At 39.6% G+C, this 22,460-nt stretch overlaps 1 protein-coding gene across 8 annotated transcripts in view; it reads left to right on the top strand.

Annotated features, from left to right (window-relative positions):
• Positions 1-19,922, top strand: part of PARP11 (poly(ADP-ribose) polymerase family member 11) — a 43,523-nt gene extending 23,601 nt beyond the window's left edge. For 7 of the 8 annotated variants that reach the window (XM_059184539.1, XM_059184541.1, XM_059184540.1 and 4 more), the window contains 7 exons: positions 1,178-1,306; positions 2,124-2,244; positions 4,882-4,957; positions 8,242-8,314; positions 8,392-8,522; positions 15,283-15,434; positions 16,937-19,922. In XM_059184539.1, coding sequence (XP_059040522.1) covers positions 1,178-1,306; positions 2,124-2,244; positions 4,882-4,957; positions 8,242-8,314; positions 8,392-8,522; positions 15,283-15,434; positions 16,937-17,253 — 999 coding nt within the window. In that variant the 3' untranslated portion in view covers positions 17,254-19,922. Of the gene's footprint in view, positions 1-1,177; positions 1,307-2,123; positions 2,245-4,881; positions 4,958-8,241; positions 8,315-8,391; positions 8,523-15,282; positions 15,435-16,936 lie in introns of those variants that run through there. The other variant, XM_059184545.1, reaches the window with a different exon arrangement.
• Positions 19,923-22,460: the final 2,538 nt, after the last annotated feature.

The raw sequence follows: 22,460 nt of genomic DNA, 5'->3' as shown, positions 1-22,460 counted from the left end.
GAAGGAAAGTGAGAAGATACTAGAAAGGAAGGGATGGTCAAAAACGTGGTTACATTTATCTAGAATGTTTTGACCTTTTTGCACAGGGACTGTTTTCATGTATCAGTTTTATGCAAATTTAATTTATTTAAAAGCCCTGAAGGAATAAGGAGGACACATTCCAGATAAAGTTAATCATCTTTGACTAACCTCATCACTCCTTTTCTGGTGACCCTCTCTTCATCACAATCTCTACTCAAGAATGTTTATTTTCAAAGATAGTGTGGACACGAGTTACGTGATATAGGGAAGATTGTAGGATTGTTGATAATGAAGCATAAGACAGTATACTGTGGCAGTACATGCACAGACTCAATCCAGACTGCCTGTGTTTGGGTCCTGGCTTCCGTATTGTATGATCTCTCTGTGCTCCAGTTTCCTCATTTATAAATTTGGGATAATAATACCTATCTAACTGGGCTGTCTTGAGTCCTAAATGAGTTACTATCTGTACAGCACTTAGTCCCTGGCACATTGTAAGAGGCAGGTATGTGTTCCTACAATCATTATTGTTATCCTGACACTCAGAAAAAGCTATCATAAATTGTTGTATATCCATCCAGACTATCTGTATGTGTGTACATATACACATATAGACATGTACATACACATGCATTCATATATGCGGGAATTTTTTATGAGAATTGGATTATACCATTTCTATTTATTGTAACCTTTTTTTGTATTCAACACTATAGATTATAAACATCTTTCCATGCCATAGAATAATGAAAGTTTAAAACAAATCTAAGATGAATTTGGTCTTAACGAGCTGTGATAGCATGGATTCTTTTGATCAAATATGTGGACATATGATAAGACAGAAATTTCTTGGCACTATATTGAAAATCTGGAGTGCTTATAGATACTGACACAGCTTATTTAAATGGTTGAATGGGCATCGATATATCTTACCTGAGAGTATTATTATTTGTCTTATTTGTTAAGCAGTGATATTATATTCAGCCTTCATAAATGTTTATCTTCAGAGTCAATCTGCCAGAGAGAATGGTATTTTCAAAGGGTCACTGTGGAAAGGACACTTGGAATATAGTACTTTGTAGGAAGAAAAATGATGTCTAAATAATACATTGGTTATTAAGAAAAGTATTTCTTCTGCTTCTTTCTGGCTTTTCAGGAGATGTTTCACAAAGCGGAAGAATTCTTACCCAAGCGGACGGATAGTGAGATGGATGAGATGGACACGTCGGACACCCAGTGGGGCTGGTTTTACCTGGCGGAGTGTGGGAAGTGGCACATGTTTCAGGTACCTCCTTTCTAGAACCTACCAGAAGGGTTTCCGGTCCACTTAGCGCCGCCTGGCTGCCGCACAGTGTGCCAGTGCAGACCCTGAAGGACATCCAGCCTTAAGGACATCAGATAGCTTGACTAAAAGAAAAATGAGAAATCCTTTTCCTTTTCGTTTCCCCAGGTTTTTGTCAGTCACGTATTTAGAAGAAGCAGTGCGCGATCACTGCAGGTACAGAGGGCCAGTGTGACTGAGTTGGGTAGTGTCATTACAGCCGAGCAACTCCAAGTTCCATTTGGTGGGCAAGAAGGGGAAGAGAGCAAGCCCATGTTAAGCACCTTGTGTCTGCCGGGTATTATGTTAGACGCCACAGGTACCTTTTCTTCTTTAGCCTCCCAGCAGCTCCAAAGCCCTGTCTCACAGTCAAAGAGACTGATACTCAGAAAAGGTCACAGAATCCATCCCGAGTCACATGCAGCTAGTGAATCTGAACCCAAACTCAAAAGCTTATGGTCCTGTTTTACTTCCAAGCCTACTTAAAGATTTCATTTGAGCCAGTGAGGAAGTTGTAATTGTTATAATAATTTGCAAAAGTTGTATCAACTTGGAAAGAGGAATTCGAAGCAGTTGCTAGAGTGTCTTTGCTGGAAATCCTGACACTGTTTTGCACACGCTGGCTTAGCTGTGTTTCTCCCTGTGTGTGGGGACTAGAGCAGGTGATCAGTCACTTCCCCTTGTTGCTCCATTCTCTGTCTCTGTGACCACAGAACCGTCTCTGTGGCCAAGCCATTCATGTGAACAGCTGGTAAATGAAACTTTCTGGTTTGTCTTAAAGCCGGATACCAACATTCAGTGTTCAGTTAGCAGTGAAGATATCGAAAAAAGCTTCAAAACAAACCCTTGTGGCTCCATTTCTTTTACTACTTCCAAATTCAGCTACAAGATAGACTTTGCAGGTATGTTTTTTTCCCTAATAGTTGTGTGTTTTTAGTATATTGATACGGTAAAATCTATAGTTCTGAAGATGAGAATTAGTTGATATATTTGTAAGCAGTGAAGTAAATCCTTTTTGTCATACACAGAAATCTCTCTATAAAAATTCAAGATTTAAAATCTTGAGCAACATGACCTTTTATAAAGGAGTATTTGAGTGCTTATCGATACTAATGTATGTGGAGATTGTCGTATATTTTGAATTTATGTAACACTTCTAAGGAACACGAAACACTTTTTAGCTGTTTTTTTCACCATCAGCCTTTTGACATAGCTGGGAATCTTTTTATTTTAAGGATCAATCTGAGAGGTTAGTAACACTAGCTGGTGATGGTTTGAAGACAAAAGTTCAGCTGAAGGACAGAAAACTGTTTCTTTAATGGACATTGCCTTCTACATTTTCTGATTTCATTGTCTCTTTCACAGAATAGCCAGCTAATCTGGAAATCAGCCCCACTTTGGATTTCATCCATGATATATGGGCATGGTTTTAGGTATCTCATGAAAAACCTGTAGAATTCAACTCTTTCAGTTTCAAGCTGGTAGTTTCAGCTGTTGGTTGCATAGAGATATAGAACACCTGGATGGGGAGGATTTTTTTTTTTTAAGATTTTATTTTTAAAGTAATCTCTACACCCAGTGTTGGGCTCGAACTCCAAGGTCAAGGGGTCATATGCTCTACTGACTGAACCAGCCAGGCATCCCAGGAAGGCTTTCTTAATAAAGCATATTTTGGCTGCTGCATGGCTCAGTCCTCTAGCTATTGCATCCCAGCTTCTATGAGCAGTATTGTTATGACACAGTTAGTAGTGTGTTGTGGTGCAGTAGGGTGGTGAAGCCTTCAGAAATCACCTTGGAGGAGCTAAGACCCAGAAATGGTGAAGGGGTTTTGTCCAGTAAGAGGTTGATGCAACCAAATTGCTGATGATTATTGTCTCCCCCAAAGCTTGTTTGATTAGCAAGAGTTATATTTTAATATATTCTTACTCCTGGCTAGCCATCACTTTTTTTTATGACATTAGGCAAATAGATTGCCTTTAAGGGACCCTGATAATTGTCTTTTGGCCTCAGTTGAGACAGAAGGCGTCTGTTAGACCTTTTAGACGTCTGTGTACAAGTGCCTGTTGGAAGCAATATGGAGACACCATGATATGCACACACCAGGCTGCATGACTAGGATAAAGTTTATCAAAGCATTCGGTAGATAATTCAACAAGCCACATCTTCTGAAAGAGTAATTTTTAGTAAATGAGATTGTAGAGAGAGCTTTCTCCCAAACAATGCTGTTTATTAAAAAAAAAGTCTTTATCAAAGAATAAGAGTCACATATAATCATTCAATTTCACCAACCCTCATATAATGATACTACATCAAAGTTACAGGTGTCAGTATTTCACGTGTACTGTTTGTAAAATTAGCCCCAGCCATTCTGCCACAGGCCAACTCAGGGGCTCTAGATAAAAATGGTAAAACAGAAACTCAGAGTGAGCTGCTTTAAGATGACACCACAGGCTTTGCTCCCTGTGCTGAGATGATCTTGCTTTTTCCTGCACAGTGGTGATGCCATTGTAGGCAGAACCTAAGAGAATCTAGAAAGGGAAGAACATACTTTATACCTTATAGCCTTTGCCTGGATGGGCAAACCTCTTTATTTTGGAATGAAATAATGCTAGTTAGATAAGACAGAGGGACTAGCATCTCACATTAAGCCTCAATTCTTAGCTTTGTGGGAACAAAGAAATGGACCTGGTGCTAGTGCCATAGCTAAGGCACAGAAGAAAGAAGGAAATGATACCTTCAGTTAGATAATTAGACTTTTATCACTAGAATCTCTTTAACAAGTATATATTGCATCTAGCGGGTTTTCTATTTTTTTGGTTTGGGTATACAGTTTAGAGAGAAGGCAAGAAATGTACCAGTTTTTGGAATTCTGTGAATTGCGCAAGTTCTCTGGTGGTAACGTATCTTTTTACTGGTCCCTAAATTTTTGGAGAAATCAAAGTACACTTTCCCCTAATAAACCAACCAAAAGATTTGTTTCTATAATTTCATTCTCTTCCGAGGACTCTTCATTTTCCAAAGTTTGGAATTCTGGCACTGTAGCATCTGCTTATGGGCAGTGGGATACAGAAAGGAGTGGGCCCTGCCTACTGTGCTGCAGGAGCCCAACACCCTGTGTGTGAGCGCAGATCATGCCATGAAGCCCTACTCCCTGAGTAGCATTTTTTTTTAAAGAGATTTTATTTATTCATCTGACAGAGAGAGGGAGCACAGGCAGGGGGAGGGGCAGAGGGAGAGGAAGAAGCAGACTCCCCATTGAGCAGGGAGCCTGTTGTGGGGCTCGATCCCAGGACCCTGGGACCATGACCTGAGCTGAAGGCAGACACTTAACTGACTGAGCCACCTAGGCTCCTCCTGAATAGCACTTTTATGTCATGGTAAATAGATACGGTGAGATATCCTTGATAGACTGTGTCTGTCAGCTCTTCCCCAAGCCCCAAGGTTCCCCATCGCCAGGTGGTGTGGCTACACATCTTCGTGACTGTTTACAGCACAATATGTTCCTACCACTTACCTAGTATCTTTGTCTTTGTATACAGAAATGAAGCAAATGAATCTCATCACTGGAAAACAGCGCTTAATAAAAAGAGCCCCCTTTTCTATCAGTGCTTTCAGGTATTGTAAAGAGAATAGGAGTAGAAAGAGTGGGCTTTTCTCCTCTTAGTATTTGACAGAGGAACAAATAGTCTGAAAATGTCTGGGTAGGTTATTTCATGATCTTGATACTGCTCTTTCTGTTACTGAAATTCACAATGGTTGATGAACTAACAATATGATTATTTTCTGCCCTTTTTTCCTTCCCTGTTGTCCTCTTCATTTCCCTGTATATTTTGACATGTTTTCATTTCTTTACGACAGTTACATAATGCCACATGGTCTCCACTACAAGTCCTTGAAATAGCTTACTGAAGTAGGCTTGAATTAACTTGCAGATACTCTGACAGAACCATCCAGTTATGCGGGCCATAAATCCTAGGCAGTTGCCCATTTTGTTTCTACCTCCACTTATCCCCACCGGGGGACTCCTGGGAGTGATTTCCAATCTGTCCTGACCAAAGGAGGCCTGCAGGAGGGGCCAGAGCAGCAGGCCAACAGCACGGCTCTCTGCTCCCGGGGCTGGTTGCACATTTTCCTTTTTGCTCTCACTGGCTGCACGCAGCCTGAAAAGAGAGGCAGAGATGCCCAAGAGAATATGTGTTTGTTACTCATGTGAATGAAAGGGAAGGGGAAAATCTTACAGCATACCTCCTATTTTCTGCCCAAGCGAATATTGATATCCCTGCTGTTGAAAGAATATAGAATCAATCAGAAAAAAAAAAAAAAATGCTAGCATGTGAATTAGAGTGGATACATACTCCTTTACTTTTCCTAGGGAGATATTCTGAAAGCATTAGAGAAAGGAAAGAGATGCTTTAAGTTTTTATCCGTTTGTTTCTTAAGACCTTTGGCTTATATTTTAGCATCATGATTTAAATGTTATTTAGGTACTTATAGAATGAATGCCCTAGTACTTCTATGGAATATGGAGAATATATTATTTTCTTACCAGCCACATCATATCTTTATTCTTGAGTATGAGGAATATAATAAAGAAATTACTTAGCTTCCGAGAGTATGTAATCTGGGCGAAAAATGAGATATAATCATGGACAATGTTAGTGAAATTGTACGTTATTATTTCTGGTGTACTTTGGTGGGGAGAAGCAGCACACTATGGGGTCGAGCACTTTGTTCTGTCTCAGACTATAGAAGCCAAGAGAGGGAGAGAGTAACCAGAATGGAAGACAATAAGCAAGGTAATGATAGAGGGAGAACAGTTAGGTAGGCTACAGGAGAGCAAGGAGTAAAGCAAGTGGCCATTGATACAGATATATTCATTTGTGGCAAGAATATATCAAGCATGTGTTACATGCAAGCGGAGTGGTTTACATTTCCTACTGGCAAGGAAATTACAATTTATTAAGGCTATGGGGTACATAAAAAGTAGCAAAAAAAAAAAAAACTTTTCCAAGGCTAGAAGATATTTCAGGGAAAGTAAAAAACAAAACAAAACAAAAACTCCTGAAAAACAACAAGAAGAACAAAACAAAAACAAAAACAAAATACAAACACTGGGAAAAGTACTGACGCTCTTACCTTCAAGGGCTTATCTCTGCAATATCTGAATCTCTGAGTAGAAGACCTATAACCCATTAGAAACCTATGACCTCACTCATAATAAGAGAACTACAAATTATACCAGACTATTTTTTTTTAATTTTATTTTTAAAGATTTTATTTTATTAGAGAGAGAACGAGAAAGAACACAAGAGGGGAGAAGGTCAGAGGGAGAAGCAGACTCCCCATGGAGCTGGGAGCCCAATGTGGGAGCTGATCCCAGGACTCCAGGATCATGGTCTGAGCCAAAGGCAGTTGCTTAACCAACTGAGCCATCCAGGCGCCCTGATACCAGACTCTTTTTTTTTTTTTTTTTTTTTTTACTATCAAACTGTCAGAAATTCAAAAGTTTGATAATACCCCTTTTGGAGAGGTTGTTGGGAAATAGGAATTCTCTCCATTTTTGGTGGTGATATTAATGAATCCAGTGTTCAAGGAGGACATTTGGACAGTATCTGTCAGAATCCTAAATAAATATGTTCTCTGACCCAGGAATCCCATTTCAAAGATGTTATCCTACAGATGCATTAGTGGGTGTGTAAAATGGCAAACAGATAACCTTGTTTTTTGCAGCATTCTTAACAGTAGCAAAAAGTCAAAGACAAGCTGAATACCATCAACAAGGGACCTTTTACAGAAATGATGGTTCATCTGTACCATAGAATTCTGTGCACCTGCAAAATCAATTGCCCTCATTCATTTAACCACCCTGTATGGAGTGTTTACCCTGGGCCAGGTTTTGTGGTAGGGATGGAGCATGAGGATGCTCTCTACCTACTGATACAGAAGGATCTTTAAGAACATAATAAGTGGGGAAAAAATGGCTACAAAGAACCTGTTTTTGCTATCATTTGTGTAAAAATTTGGTTCGTGATAACCTAAAGAAGTCTGAAAGAATAATACACTGAAGTCTAAAAAAACCTGATTACTTATAGCTGGCGCAAGAGGTGACAATTGGAGAGAGAGGAAACTGTTCACTGTCTGCTTCTTCATACATACTCATTTTTAAAACGTATGATTATAGGATCTTTTAAAAATTACGGTCAGCTTTAAAAAGGAAGCTAAAGAAAAACTTGAAATTTATTACTTTCTTCTAGTAATCTCCAGTCCCCAGGAGATCATTATGTTCTTTTCAGCCTTTTGCCATGAAGCTCTCCAACTTACCATCTTTTTCTGTGTTCCCATCCGGGGGCTTCAGCGTGGTGGGCAGGTTTTCAAAGTTTCATTGGCCACACTAGGTGAATTACCACAGGCTGTGTGGGGGGAATAGAGGGCAGTCAACAGAGAAAAGTTTAGGTTTGAGTTAGAGCTTGAAGGACATTGAACATACGGCTGAAGAGTTTGGACTTTATTTGATAGGCAATATCAATCTGTTAAAGAGGAGGTTTTTTAATCAAAGGTTTTGTTTTCTTCTTGGAAATGCCTTTATTTAAAATATTCCTTATATTTTAAAGAACTTCTGGCAATTTTAGAAAAACATGACAATTAAACAACCATTTTTGAAATTTTGATGTTATTCAAGATTGGCTGTTTTCCATCAAAGTTGTCAGTTCAGCACCCAAAATGCAGCACACAGGAGACATTGAGTAAATATTTGAAAATAAAGAACCAAGGGCTTTAGTTAATTGCATTTGTCACAATAACCCAAACATGAAAATTAAGCTTTGGAGAAAAGGTGGAATTGAATCAACTATCACTATCACCAGCGTCTAATACTGTGTTGTGTCTTTTGCCATTTAAAGTTACATCTGTGAAAATGAGGCCATCCCCATGCCCCCACACTGGGAGAATGTGAACACCGACGTGCCCTATCAGGTAAGAGTGGGGCTGGCCAGCGGCCCTGTGCGGGAACAGAAGGGGCCCCTGTAAAACTATGCAAACTTTTTTTTCAGCTGGTTCCTTTGCACAGTCAAACACACGAGTATAACGAGGTTGCCAGTCTCTTTGGGAAAACAATGGACCGTGGCAGAATTAAAAGAATCCAGAGAATTCAAAACCTGGACTTGTGGGAGTTCTTCTGCAGGTGAGGTGGCATCTGGCCCCGGCTCTCTCTTTGGCCTCTGAGGCTTCTGGAGTTTTAGAGAAGGCGAAGCACCAGTGTTCACCTACGTTGTCTTTTGGTGGTTGCTGTGCCAACTGTGTGTGTGTCTCAGTGTTCCACGTCAGCACGCTCCATGGGGGACAGGGTGAAGGCTGGTGACAGAGAGCCACCCTGGAGGTCAAGGCCAGGCTTACTTGCAGCACTGTGGCTTTTGAGGGGCAGAGCTCTGCGTCAGGCTGCAGTCAGAAACAGGAGGGAGTTGAGGAAACTGTTCAGGCTTGTTGGTGTGGCTTTGGTTGGCATAGCCCTTTATGTGGACTTAGAAGTCTCTGGAAACATTATTGAATTTTCAGAAAAAGCAATTGCACCATCTTGACTGTAGTCATTTGCTTGCTTTGTTTTGGAGGACATTGTAAAATACACCTTCAGATATCCTGCTAGACCCAGTATATGCAGTAGATTTAAAATCTTAGTTGACTACTTAATTAAGATTGGAACCACATGTCGGATTGCTCAGTATATGTTTACCCTAAAAATAAAGCCCATTAGAGAAAACTTAAAGGTGTTGTCCAAATTAACCTGCTGTGCTATATTTTTTAATAACAAATACTATTTAAAACAATGGCTTCCCAAAATATTTTTATTAGATTTATGATACATAATTTCTAATTTTTAAAAATATAGCAGACCTTTTTGAAAAATGTATTTATCTTAGAGACAGAAATCACGTGCCCACACATGCCTACAATTGTGGGGGAGGGGAAGAGAGAGAGAATCTTCAAGCAGACTCCCAGCTGAACGCAAAGCCACACGTGGGGCTCTGTCTCAGGACCCATGAGATCATGACCTGAGCCTAAATCACAAGTAGATCACTAAGCTGACTGAGCTACCCAGGCGCCCCTAAATATGAGCAGACTTTTAATATTTACTCAAGAAAATTTCAAATAATAAGAGTCTAATATAATGAATGTAATACATAATATAATATATCCATCATCCTGACTTAATCTGTTAGGATTTACTGCACATAATCTTTCTCCTTCATTTCTATTATTGTTGTTGCTAAACTATTTCAGAGCAAATCGCAGACCTTAACTCATTTCATTCCCACATACCTGACTTCTGTCTGGTAACAATTCGTGGAATTCTTTCATGCTTCTGATAAGTAGTAATATGGCCTGAGTATATTCCAGTTTTATTGCCATAACAGTTTATGGTACTACAAGGAGTTTTCAGTGTGTATTCTTTTTAGTCTTGAGTATTTGAACCAAGCCAACTTTCATTTCTGACAATAATGAGTTTAGCTGAGGGTAGAAGGTTTTCTTGGGTTCCTGTTGGATGATCCTTTTGTCAAGGAAGATGGAGGCTTCTCTCCCCCTTTAATTCTATTCTCTCATTGAATAAAGTGAGATTTTTCTAAAATGGTCTGATGAAAACTTAATTCATTGTTCTTAATCAGGCCTCTGAAATAGAGTTCAATAATAATTGAACTCATAATTTGAGTTGTCTCAATTCAATCCTAGTGGTACCAGTGAATACCCTTGTTTAAACATTGTATACTTGGGGATTTTACTGGAAATGGTTTCACTCCATCAATGCCCTTCATGATTTTATGTAAAGTTGGTCTGCAGGAATCTGTGATGGTAAATGAACCTGTTACCTGCTCTGACAGTAGAAAATATTGGGTCTCATTGTAAGAACAGCCTGTTATTTTGACATCTCCACGAAGAACTAAAATCCTACTCATTCTCATCATCGTGTTACAGGTGGCGAGGCCCACGTAAGTCCCTCAGGCATCTGTTTCGATGTTGTCCAGGCCTTTTTTTACTTCTCTCCCCTCTTCCAACAAATACGTTGTAGCATCTAGTTTGTGTCAGATGGTATTCTAGGCACACTTGGGACATAACAGGGTACAGGACCATAATTTGAACAAGGAGCCAGGCAATTGAAATGAAATAAATTGAAATGAAAATGAAATTGAATACCAGTGAAAATAAAATGAAAATAAATTGAAATGAAATGAAAATAAAAATTAAGGGTGCCTGGGTGGCTCAGTGGGTTAAGCCTCTGCCTTCGGCTCAGGTCATGATCCCCCGGGTCCTGGGATCAAGCCCCGAATTGGACTATCTGCTCAGGGAGCCTGCTTCCCCCCCACTCCCCTGCCTACTTGTGATCGCTCTGTCTCTCTGCCAAATAAGTAAATAATTTTAAAAATCTTAAAAAAAATAAAAATAAAAATTAAGATGAATGATTAGAGAAGAAGGTAGAAAGGTAGCCAAGAGGCTGGGCATACAGGAGTTTATAGTAGAGCCATTGTGATTTTCTTCAGTAGCCTTACTTGAGTTGGATTGATCTGGAATTGAGGTCAGAGAGTTAGCAGGAGCAGACCGTGCAGGGCCTTATAAATCAAACTGAGGGGTTTGGATTTTTTTCCTGGACAGTAGAAATCCATTATAGAACATGAAGGAAAAGAATGATCAATCTAATTTGCATTTTAGAAAAAGAATATATCAGGCTGTACTGTGGAGAAGGGGTTTAAAGCTGTGGTTCTCAATAAGAAGTTATTTTCCCCACCAGGGGATGTTTGGCAATGACTGGAGATGATTTTTAATTGTCATGTGGTTGGATGGGGAATTAAGACTGGTGTCAGCTAGTTAGCCCAAAGTGGCACTAGTGTGGAGGTTGAGAAATGTTGATTTGAAGGAGTCACAGGTAGAACCAGGGAGACCAATTTAGGAAATTGTTCAGTAATTAAACCAAGACACATTGTGTGGCCTGAACCAAAGTGGCATCTGCTGTGTTGGACTGAAGAGGATGGATTTGAGATACTAAGGATGTAGAATGATGATTTAATGTGTTCACTGGTGTGAGTAAAGAAACAGAAAAGATAACTCCAGAGTTTCTGACTCACTTTGGTTGACTAAAGGAATATGGGCAGGAATAGATTTTGGTCTTTGTCTTTAGGGAGGAATGGGCAGAAGTAGTAGTTGATATACGTGTGATGACTCAGGAGAGTCGTGTAAACTAGAAATAAAGGTTTTGGAATTATTAGAAAATGTGAGGTAGTAGAAGCCATAGAATTGATAAGATAACCAGGGAGTGTATGTAGATTAAGAAAAGAAGAGGACCAGGGGGTGGACAGAGGAAAACTCAAGGCAGAAACTGAGAAGTAACAACCACAGAAGGCAGAAGAAAACCAATAGAAGGTAGAGTTAGAAATCAAAGGAAGAAAGTTATTTAAGCAAGTAGGTGTCATCCTCAGGATCACATACAAAAGAGATGCCAAGTAAGATGATACTGAATATGTCCTTCAGATCTTGCGATATGGTCACTGGTACCCTGGATGAGAGCCATGTTGGTGGAGGCTATGTTAATATTCAACAAATGTACGCAGCTCTTCCAAGAAGCTTGGCAGTAAAGAAGAGGGATGCGAGAAGTTGGATACTGTGGATTTGGGAGGGATCTGAACACATGCAAATTACAGTAGGAAAAAACCCAGAGAGGGAGAGTTTAAAGGATAAGAGAAAGGGAAAGGTAATTGATGTATTAAGGCTCCTAAAGAGGTATGATAGGGTGGAATTCAAACAATATACTAGAATATACAGAAGGAGCTAGACGAGGGTGGCCCAGTCATGTTTATAGATAAGTAGAGGTAGGGGATGAGGAGGGGGTTACGTTATGGGGTTCCTTCTTGAAACTTTCATTGTCTTTGGTGAAATAAGTGAGGTAGCCTACAGCGAATGAAGGGTTAGAGAGGTGTAGATAAGAGGGAGAGATGGGGGAAAGAGGAGATTTGGAATGGCCAGTGTGGAAAATGAGGGAGAAAGAACTAACCTGGGAACAATAGGATTTCCATCAGTGTTGATAGCTTTGTTGGTGTTGGAATATGTGGATTTGGAGTGGAAACCTAGGTATGTTCTATGATTTATTTCAGCAGTCCATATTTAGAGCAGAGAGGGAAAGCAGTTGGATTGATCCAGGGTTGGGAAGGATGGGGCAGCAAGGAATTAAGAGCAGTAAAAGCTGCAATCTCATGAAGAGTGTGGATTCAGATGAGAGGTTCTCAGCCCTGGCCACCTAGCAGAATCACCTGCAGAGCTCTTTAACACAAGGTGATGTCTGTTGCCCATCCTGTGTCTACTGAATCAGAACCTCTGTGTTCTGACACCTGTGTCTTTAACAAGTTCTGCAAGTGATTCAAATGCTCAGCCAGCATGGAGAAACACTGGTCTAAACCTAGGCAAACGGACCTCGGTCTGGAGCTCGAAGTTATTCCTGTTGCAATTTAGTGCACATGGCAACTTAGTCCTTTTGGCTAGTCCCTGCGAGGGTGGGTAATTTTAAGATATCGTTGAGAAGTGGGTGCTGCCGTATTTTCCAGAAGTTCAGAAATGGCTGTCGCATTGGACCAAGGTGGGAAGGGTCATGAAGAACTTGGTGTGGTTTGAATCCTGTGATGTTCCTCAAAGGTTTTAGCTACAGCCCAAGAGGTCCCGGAGCTCAAAGTTAGTCTTTCCAGAACCCCAAGATCACAGTACGTCACGAATCTCCACATTTCATAGGTGCCTTAGTAGTTGGTACTAGAATTAACTATGCTGTGGGGATGCAAAGCTTTGCCTACCCTAGCCCACTCTGCCTTCTACAGGGATATGATATATGCCACGTCCAATCCAGTGACTGAGCAGATTTTCAGCGCTCACACTATGAGAGATTCGGGTGTATTTTCAAACCAGAAATTATTCTAATCTGTGCCTGAGAGGTATAATGGTGAATATGCTAATTTTAGAGTGGTTTCTAGTCATTACAGTTGGTGAAGCTTGACCTTAGGAAGATGTATACTAAAATATTTACTTAGAAAAAAACAGTATAGATTCACAAATGCCCAGCTAAGTAAGAGAATTACCATAGTGGTAGATGACCAAGGCCCTAGACGGTATAACTGGGTTTTTTCTACAAAGTGGTTGACGAACGTTCTTTTACTGGATGCAAGATAGAGAAATGTATGCTGGGTGATAGTTCAAAGGGAAAAATTAATACCCAGTTAAAAGTCTTGGGCTGAGAGTAACTTGAGTGGCATGCTTGCTTTCTTCTTGAGCCCTTCAATAGTTTTATCAGTAATTTGGATGAAAATGTAGAGGGCTTGCTTATCACACTTGTGAAAGATTTAACATGAGACGGGGTAGCCTATTTGTTGTGTGAATGAGTCACGAGATTGGAAGATTGAAACAGTCAAAAAGATTTGATTATCTTTTTTTTTTCTTATGATATTTTCCTTGCTTGGAACAGCAACCTGTGTGCATCATTAAAAAAAAAAAAAAAAAATGTGGTACCTACAGGTCTGAAAAAGAAAGTCAGCAAATTTGTTCTCAGTGAAAACATGCTGGGTTTTTCTGAAGGACATATTTGTTTACTGCACACTCTTATAACCTCATGCTTAATGGTCTGAAAGACTGTCACCAGTAGACCAAACCACATACATTTAAGTTTTGATACATGTTGCCAAATGACCCTTGAGAAAAACAATTTCCACTTCTCTCATTTAAATGCAACTGTCATTCCCCCACAAAGTCACTAAGTTGCATGTTGCTTATGAATTACGCATCTTTAAAAAAATTGCCTTTCAAGATAAAGTTTAATTGAAATCAATCTACTACATTAGGTCTATAAGTCTGCTTTACAAATACAGCCAGCCAAAAAGAGGTCTGGTTTGAGAATTGGAGGTTTGGAGTAACTACAAAGTGATGCCACTGGTAAGCCAGGAGAGCTGGTGCTGGCTGATGATATCTGGACTCTGCTTCTATTTCTTACTGACATTTGTAAATTAGAAGATATCCAGCAGATTCTTGTCAACTAAATGCTGTCCAGGAAAGAAAAGGGCCTGGAAGCTATGCTATATGAGGCTGTTTTCAGTTTGTTCGTTTTTTACTGTTACAGTCAATCCTGCATTGAATATATTTTTATGTGTAAGAAGAGGTTTGTCCATTGGGAAGTGGTTTGAAATGGATGGCTTCATGTTCCTCCCAGCTCTAAGATACAAAACTCACTTTAACCTAACCAATGTTTTCTAGTCTCTGGAGATAAAAAGATTAGGGCATGGTCCCTGCTGAAGGAGTTCAGTATTTAAAATGGAATGGGGAGAAATCAGAGAGGAGATAAATCACGAGACTCTTGACTCCAGGAAACAAACTGAGGGTTGCAGAAAGGGAGGTAGGTGGGGGTATGGGTTAACTGGGTAATGGGTATTGAAGAGGGTGCATGATATGGTGAGCACTGGGTGTTACACTCAGCTAAGGAATCATTGAACATTATATCAAAAACTAATGATGTACTGTACTTTGGCTAATTGAATTTAAAAAAAGAAAAGAATAAATAAAGACTGTGAACTTTATATTATTTAATTGTTTGTAGTGTCATTTTTAGGCATCTGTAAAGCTTGGCTGGTTTAGGCAATCAGTTAAATCTTCACTATGATGGGGCATCATCTGGGATATCTATAGTTTTTAGTATAATTTTCAGTCTTAGGTATCAGTTTTAACTAATAATTTTTGGTAAGATGATAATGTATTCAAAAACATTCAAGATTATTTCTCTTCCAGAGCTGCTTTGTCCACTTATGGTTTACATTAAGGAAGTATTTTCTGTTTCACCCTTTGTGTTGAACTTGGCTCTTCTGAAAACTTGTAATTGTCACTTATGGCCTGTTTCTCTGTGTAATTTGTGCCTGTGTGTATTGTGTTTTTAGGAAAAAGGCTCAGCTCAAGAAAAAAAGAGGCGTGCCTCAGATTAATGAACAAATGCTCTTTCATGGTACCAGCAGCGAATTTGTGGAAGCAATTTGCATTCATAACTTCGATTGGAGAATAAATGGTATCCATGGTGCTCTCTTTGGGAAAGGTAATTATCAGAATTCCAGGTCTCATTGGAGTCCTCTGAGAGATTCCTCTCTCTTTAGAGATTGTTTTGTAAGTCAGGAGTTTGATAGTCATTAAGTTAAAAGTTATTCTATTAGGTTCCTCGCACACCCTCAGAATTTCTGAGCCACAGAAAAGCCACTTCCTCCATGTACAGGGTAGAAGTAAGACTTTGACACCTCTTTCAGATTAAATACTCCCCCAGTCCCAGTCATTCAGGTGGGACAATCATGTCCAAATTAGCTGGTTTTTGCATTAAATTTAATTTCCATGTATAAATCCTTTCCATGGGTAAGTCTCTGTAATAAACTGTTTTATATCAAATATACAGAGAACTATAAAATGCATTCATTGTATTGTGGACAGGTCTAGGTACTAGTACTTTTTGTTTTGATTTTTCAAAAATGGTAAGTAGCCATATTAACGAGCAATGAGGAATAATGGGGAATTCCTCACCTTTCTCTAATGTTGTGAAAGTCCAAGCTCTCCATTTTATGCCCATGACTCAAGGAAATTATGGGGAGAGATGAGGAGAAAAGATAGGGATGGGCATTTATTTTTTTAGTCCTTGCTTTGTACCTTATGTCCCGCAAGAGAGCTGGCTACTACTTAGGATGGAGACATGCTACATTTTCCTAAAGTAGATTAGTTTTTAAAAATAATTACCAAAAAGGCCATTCTATTGATTTAACTGTACAGGGATGGGGAAAGTGTTGCTGTTAATCCTGTCAGTATGGCATAATCTGAGACTTGGCGATTCATTTCCCAAATTTTTTAGAGTAAATATTGCCTTCATGATGTCAGTCTCCTACGCCTCCCCTTTTGGAAGAGTTGATGCTTTATTGAGTTTTCAGATTTCGGTGACAAACCTGTATGAAGTTGTTCTTCTGAAGTGCTCAGATAGGAACAGTACTACACTCTTCAGAAGCCCTTTTCGTGGTTATTGGGTTCTATTATCTCCAGAAATATTCTTGACTTGTCACCCTGTAACATAATGTGGTTTCTTGGGTTTTGAAGTAATCTCTGTAGACCAGTCACTCTCACTGTGCTCAGCAGAGTGCCGGTGGATGCTGGACCAGGGCCGCGGGCTGAGGAAGGCAGTGGAGGCAAATAGAAATGAATGGGAGACCCAAGCAGCTCAAACTCAGGTCTCACCACACGCTTACTCACAGGAACAGTTTGTCTGTGTCTTACATACTGGATTTCTTTGTAAGCTTTCTTTCCAAAACAGAAGTCTGGTCACTTCATTTTGGTGGGAGTAGGGGAGGGTGTTGATGGCATGGAATGGTATAAAAATTTATAAAAAAATTATCCATGGATTTCTGTTCTCTCTCAGAGATCTATGGACAAGGAAATTCCACATCTGTTTTCCTTCGATGATTCCATGTGTCTATTCCCCTAACAATTAGAGTGTTTTTGATTGTGTTTCATACATTCTTCAGAGTAATCCTGGCTTTTTTTTTTTCTTGGTCCTTTTTGTTTAAGGAACCTATTTTGCTAGAGATGCTATTTACTCCAGTCGCTTCTGCAAAGACGACATAAAACATGGAAACACATTCCAAATTCATGGCGTAAGCTTGCAACAGCGGCATCTGTTTAGAACGTATAAATCTATGTTTCTCGCTCGAGTGCTAATTGGAGATTACATAAACGGAGACTCCAAATACATGCGACCTCCTTCCAAAGACGGGAGCTATGTGAATTTATATGACAGCTGTGTGGATGATACCTGGGACCCAAAGATCTTTGTGGTGTTTGATGCCAACCAGATCTATCCTGAGTACTTAATAGACTTTTACTGATTTCACTTCCAAATCTCAGTGGTCAAGGAAGTTCTGTGCTTTTTTTGCAGGAAGATTTGCTCTCCTGTCATCTAGCCACTAAATGTTCACTATCTGATACTTTTGAAACAGATATGAAAAAAAAAGTGGCCTCCATATAAAAAGACATACTGACTTTAAGGTTGGTTTTTTGTTGTTTTGTTTTTGTCCGTTGCTCGTAGTCTTGTTTGTAAAAGATTGATACGATACCGTTGCCATTTGAACACAGGCGAAAGGTAGCACTCAAAAGTGAATCAGCTGAGTCTCAATTACCGTGATCATTCAGAGTCTGTAAAGTTTACGTGTGTGTTATATTTATTCATATATATGTCCAAAAAATAAAAAAAAAACAGACATAACTGTGTCGTCCCTTCAGAGGAATTGATCCTTTGTAAATTGAATCCTGACATTATTATCCACCAATCAATACATTGCCTTGTTGGTCTTCCAAAGCGGGGATTTAAAATCTCAAAGCAGGCTGAGTACCCTTGGAAAAATCAGAAATAAAAATGTTATTTCCAAGCTGCCGGACCAACCAAAAGGAGAAAGTCAAGGTGGAGTGTCCAGCTTCTGATTGCCCAGGGGAGCAAGAGTGCAGTCTGAGACTGCTCATGTCATTCTCTTATCTCCTACGTCAGAACTGACAAGTGCTGCAGACTGTAATTAGTCCACAGTTCACCCACCAGGGCTCTTGAATTCTCATACCATGACTTGCTCCACACAGTGTTTACTGCCTCTTCAACATGAGACACTTATTGCTTTGCCAAAACATGTATTTTTCCCTTTGCTTTGGGGTCCCTACAATAATTACTTGTAAGATTTCTTATCTGCTGCCTACCACACACAGCTATTCAACAGCGATTCCTAATACTCACATTTTTAAGTTGGATCTCCCCATTTTGAATCATTGCAGAAGGCAGGGGGTTCTGGAACAAATCTGGTTTAGCCTTTTGAGTAGTAAATTGACAATCTGCTAACACTTAAAAAGTTAGATCCAGTTCATAATCATGTGTAATGGAAGTTTGTTTACCTGTTCCATCTGTTTTGCTATTATTCTGTTCTAAAGAAGAATAAGTAATGTTGGAACAGCTTCCTGCCCCTAGAGGTGTTCTGGCAGAGGCTAGACAATGACTTGGCAGAAATGTCATACAAGAGTTCAGATGTCAGTTGGAAGAATTGGCCATATGATGGTTGAGTGTTTCCCCACCTTGATTTTCCATGATTCTACCTGAAAAAAAAAAAAAAAAGAAAAAGAAAAAGACACCTGTATCAAGCCTTGCCAGAAAACCTTTTCCTAACTCAGTCTAATACTGAATTCTCTCTCCATTATCCTCATTCAGTTTTGAGTGAGAAATTGTGAACACAGGTTAACTTTTCAGGGAAAAGCCAGTCAGTGTTCCATGCCTATGTTGTTCGTTTTAGTCATTTGCATTGGGAGAACATCTAGAAATCATAAAAAGGAAGCATATAGACCAATATTAGGCATGGTAATTCTTCAACTGCCATATATCCCCAGATTTTTGTTGTAGCTCAGAATACACGAAACTGTACAGTTTAAAGTAAGTAGTACACAGGAAACTGTTATGTACAATACTTTGAAACTAAGCAGCAACAAAGATTTCCTGACTTAAATGTGCACATTAAGAGCCACTTTACATGAAAGGCTGTGAATATTTATGAGGAGCCCATTTTAGAAACATGCAGAGATGATCATGGAAATAATTGGAATAAAAGTCACCAGACTACCTTGTGAGAGATAGCAAACTATTGCTCTAGATTCATTCACAAAAGAACAATGTTAGAGACATTAGGAATTCAGATTTTGAAAATCTTTTTATTTGATTTGTTACTTACACACCAAAAAAAAAAAAAAAAAAAAAAAGGTTACAGTAATCCCTTCAATATGGCTGTCCTTTTTTTCAATTTAACACCATTTCACTTCCCGTCACTGGAACAGAGTAACTGTTGTAGCATTTGGGAGTTATTTTTGTAGATGTGCAGATCTTATCTCAAGGTGTGACTAAAAGCCCAGAGTTGAGGTTTGCATGGCAGTCTGTATGAACTCTGAACTTAACTAGTTGGCTCAGATGTAGTAAATAGAATGGATTGCAATAGACATTGTAAGAAAGAATTCTGTTTTTCTGTTTTTCTTGTCTGACAATGTACTGCCAATTCTTTTATAATGAAGAACTAATTTTGATAAACTTTTCAGTGTGATAGTGTGGCATTAATTGATATTAAAATTCTGTTCATTTTGATCAATAGATTGAGTTGAGAACTCCTAATTAGTATAGAATAGACTGGACACAACCATCTGTCCCCTTTTCCTCTTGTCCTCATATAGTATGCGTGGCGAGAGTAAAGAGAACCTACTCCAGGCTAATGAATAAATGATTTTTAAAATTATACATTGAACAAATTCCAGCTGATAGTGATTTTTCTTTTACACTTTGATGTCAGCCTCAGGGTAAAAAAAAAATGTGTTTATAAGAAACAGTTTCATAAATCTTGTGGTGATGAACAGGAAGGTTTTTATATTAGTGCAACTTTCATTTCTAGACTGTTATGGTGATGCTAAAGCATTTGGAGCCATTTTTGATATGTGAATATATTGTTTTTACATGTGGTGATTAAAGCTTTCCGTAGCAGGGCTTGGTTGTCTGTGTATGCCATATATTTGTTTCTGTGATTTCTGCGTCTCATCTCCATCTTGCATTACTTAAGCCTACATTTGCAGCTCGAACTTAATGGGCCCTTGAGAAGTCTGTTCCCTCTAACTCTTATATAACCCACTTACAGATGGGGGGAAGTCTCTTGTTCTTGGTATAAGTCATTGTGAGCAACAGCTAATCAAATGATCAGTGAGAAAATAATTTACTCTGCTATTGAAAATTCCAAAACAGTTCAAGGCCAAGCGCCTGCAGACAGTGTCCTTTACTCTCGGTGTGCTCCCCCAGCTCAGAGGAGCAATTCTGGGGGGTGTGTCTACATGCATCTGAGGAGCATGCTTCCTGCAGTTCATCCAGCCTCCAGCCTCTCCTGCTATGTCCACAGTAAGTTTTGAAGCAAGTTTGACATTTGACTTGATCTTTAATCTTTAGTTGGCAAAAAAAAAAAAAAAAAGGGAGAGCTATCCAAAGATGTCTTAATTTTACAGGTGAGAGACATGAGAGATGGGAGGATCAAGGCTTACCTGTGGAGGAGAGACAAGATGGCAGAAGAGTAGGGGGCTCATTTCATCCAGTCCCAGAAATTTTAGCTACATATCTATCAAATCATTCTGAACACCTATGAATTCAACCCGAGATGTAAGAAAAAGAACTGCTGGAATTCTACAAATAGAGAAGTGACCACTTTTGCAAGGTAGGAGGTGCAAAGAAGTGAATCTGAGAGGATATATTGGAAGATAAATGGTGGTGGGTGGGGGGAGTCTCTGTAAGCCAGCTACCGGAAAGTGATAGAGCCCCAGGGTCCTAAACCCGAATCTTTAGAAGTCTGCTCCAGTGAAAGATGTCCCTGCCTGAAAGGTGCTCAGGTGGTGAAACGGGCAGAATGCTAGGTAGGAGAGTGTGATCTCAGGATCCCCGGGGTCACAGAGAGAATGAGGGTGCCCGAGCCAGCAGAGTTCCCAAGCACTGAGAGAGGGGAAACCAGCTATGGTCAATGAGCCCAGGAGGGGGCTCTCACTCAGTTTGCTGTAAACCCAGAACCATGGCCTGATGGGGCAGCCACTCTCCCTGTGGGGGCCCTGCAAAGGTCAGAACCATGGCAACCCTCCTCCTTCCCCCAGGAGGATTGGCATGAGTGTGAACTGCAGTAGCCTGCAGAGTTTGGTGCACACAAAAGTGTTTACTGAAGGTTTACTGAAGAGAAGGGGCCATGATCTTTCACCTTCAGGGCTGGAGAGTGGGGCATTGCCATTTTTATTTTCATCCTCTAAAGGCCTGAAAGCCTTTAGGGAACAAAAGCCACATAGAGCAACCCCAAACAGCCTACACAGAGCCTGGCCCCCTGGCAAGGGGCATTGCAGCTCCACCCAGGTGAAGATACCCGAGAATCAGCACAGCAGCACCTCCCCCTGAAGACTAGCCAGAACATCAGGCAAATACCAAGTTTATAGAGCACACAGAATTGCAAAACTCCAGCACCAGGGGTATATAATATATCAAATTCAAAGATTTTTTTTCTGCATGATTCTTTTATTTTTCAGTTTAAATTTTTCCTTTTCTTTTTCCTTTTTGTTCTTTTCAACCTGTTTCTTATTTCATCAACTCTTTGTTCTTAAGTCCTTTATTAACTTTTATTGTTACATTTACATTTTATAGATATATTCAATTTTTGGCTTCCTTTCACTGTATTCAGTGTGTGTGTACACACACACACACACACACACACACACTCATACATATTGCTTTCTTTAAAATTGGGGAGTTGTGTCTTTTAAAAGACCAAAATACAGCCAGGACCAAGTGGATCACCCTATTTTGTCCACCTGGGAGATTATCCGCCCCCCCCGCCATTTATTTGCTTTTGTTTTTTTGTTTCTGACCTCTTCAGATTTATCTAGTGGGTATTTTGTTTGGGTCATGGTTGATATTTTTTATTGTTCTTTCATTCATCCATTCTTCTCTGAGCAAAATGACCAGAAGGAGGAATTCATAACAAAAGAACCAGAGGTAATACACTCCACCACAGATATAATCAATATGGATATAAGTAAAATGTCAGAGCTGGAATTCAGGATAATGATTATAAAGTTATTAGCTGGACCTGAAAAAAGCATAACAGACATTAGAAAATCTCTTAGTGCAGAAAAAATCTAATTAGGCTAAAATTAAAAATGCTTTAACTGAGATGCAGTCTTAAATGGATGTTCTAACGGCTAGAATAAATGAGGCAGAAAGGAGAGTCAGTGACATAGAAGTGAAGATGACAGAAAGGAAGGAAGCTGAGGAAAAGAGGGCAAAGCAACTAATGGACCATGAGGGGAGGAATAAAGAAATCAACAATACCATAAAGTGAAACAATATTAGAATTATTGGGGTCCCAGAGGAAGAAGAGAGAGAGGGGCAGAAGGTATATTTGAGCAAATCGTAGCTGAGAACTTCCCTAGTTTGAGAAAGGAAATGGGCATTCAAGTCCAACAGGTAGAACCCCCCAAAAATCAATAAAAATAAATCAACACCCTG

The sequence above is a fragment of the Mustela lutreola genome, chromosome 8 (assembly GCF_030435805.1).
Source record: "Mustela lutreola isolate mMusLut2 chromosome 8, mMusLut2.pri, whole genome shotgun sequence".
Taxonomy (NCBI): Eukaryota; Metazoa; Chordata; class Mammalia; order Carnivora; family Mustelidae; genus Mustela; species Mustela lutreola.
This window is presented reverse-complemented; position numbering and strand designations above follow the sequence as displayed.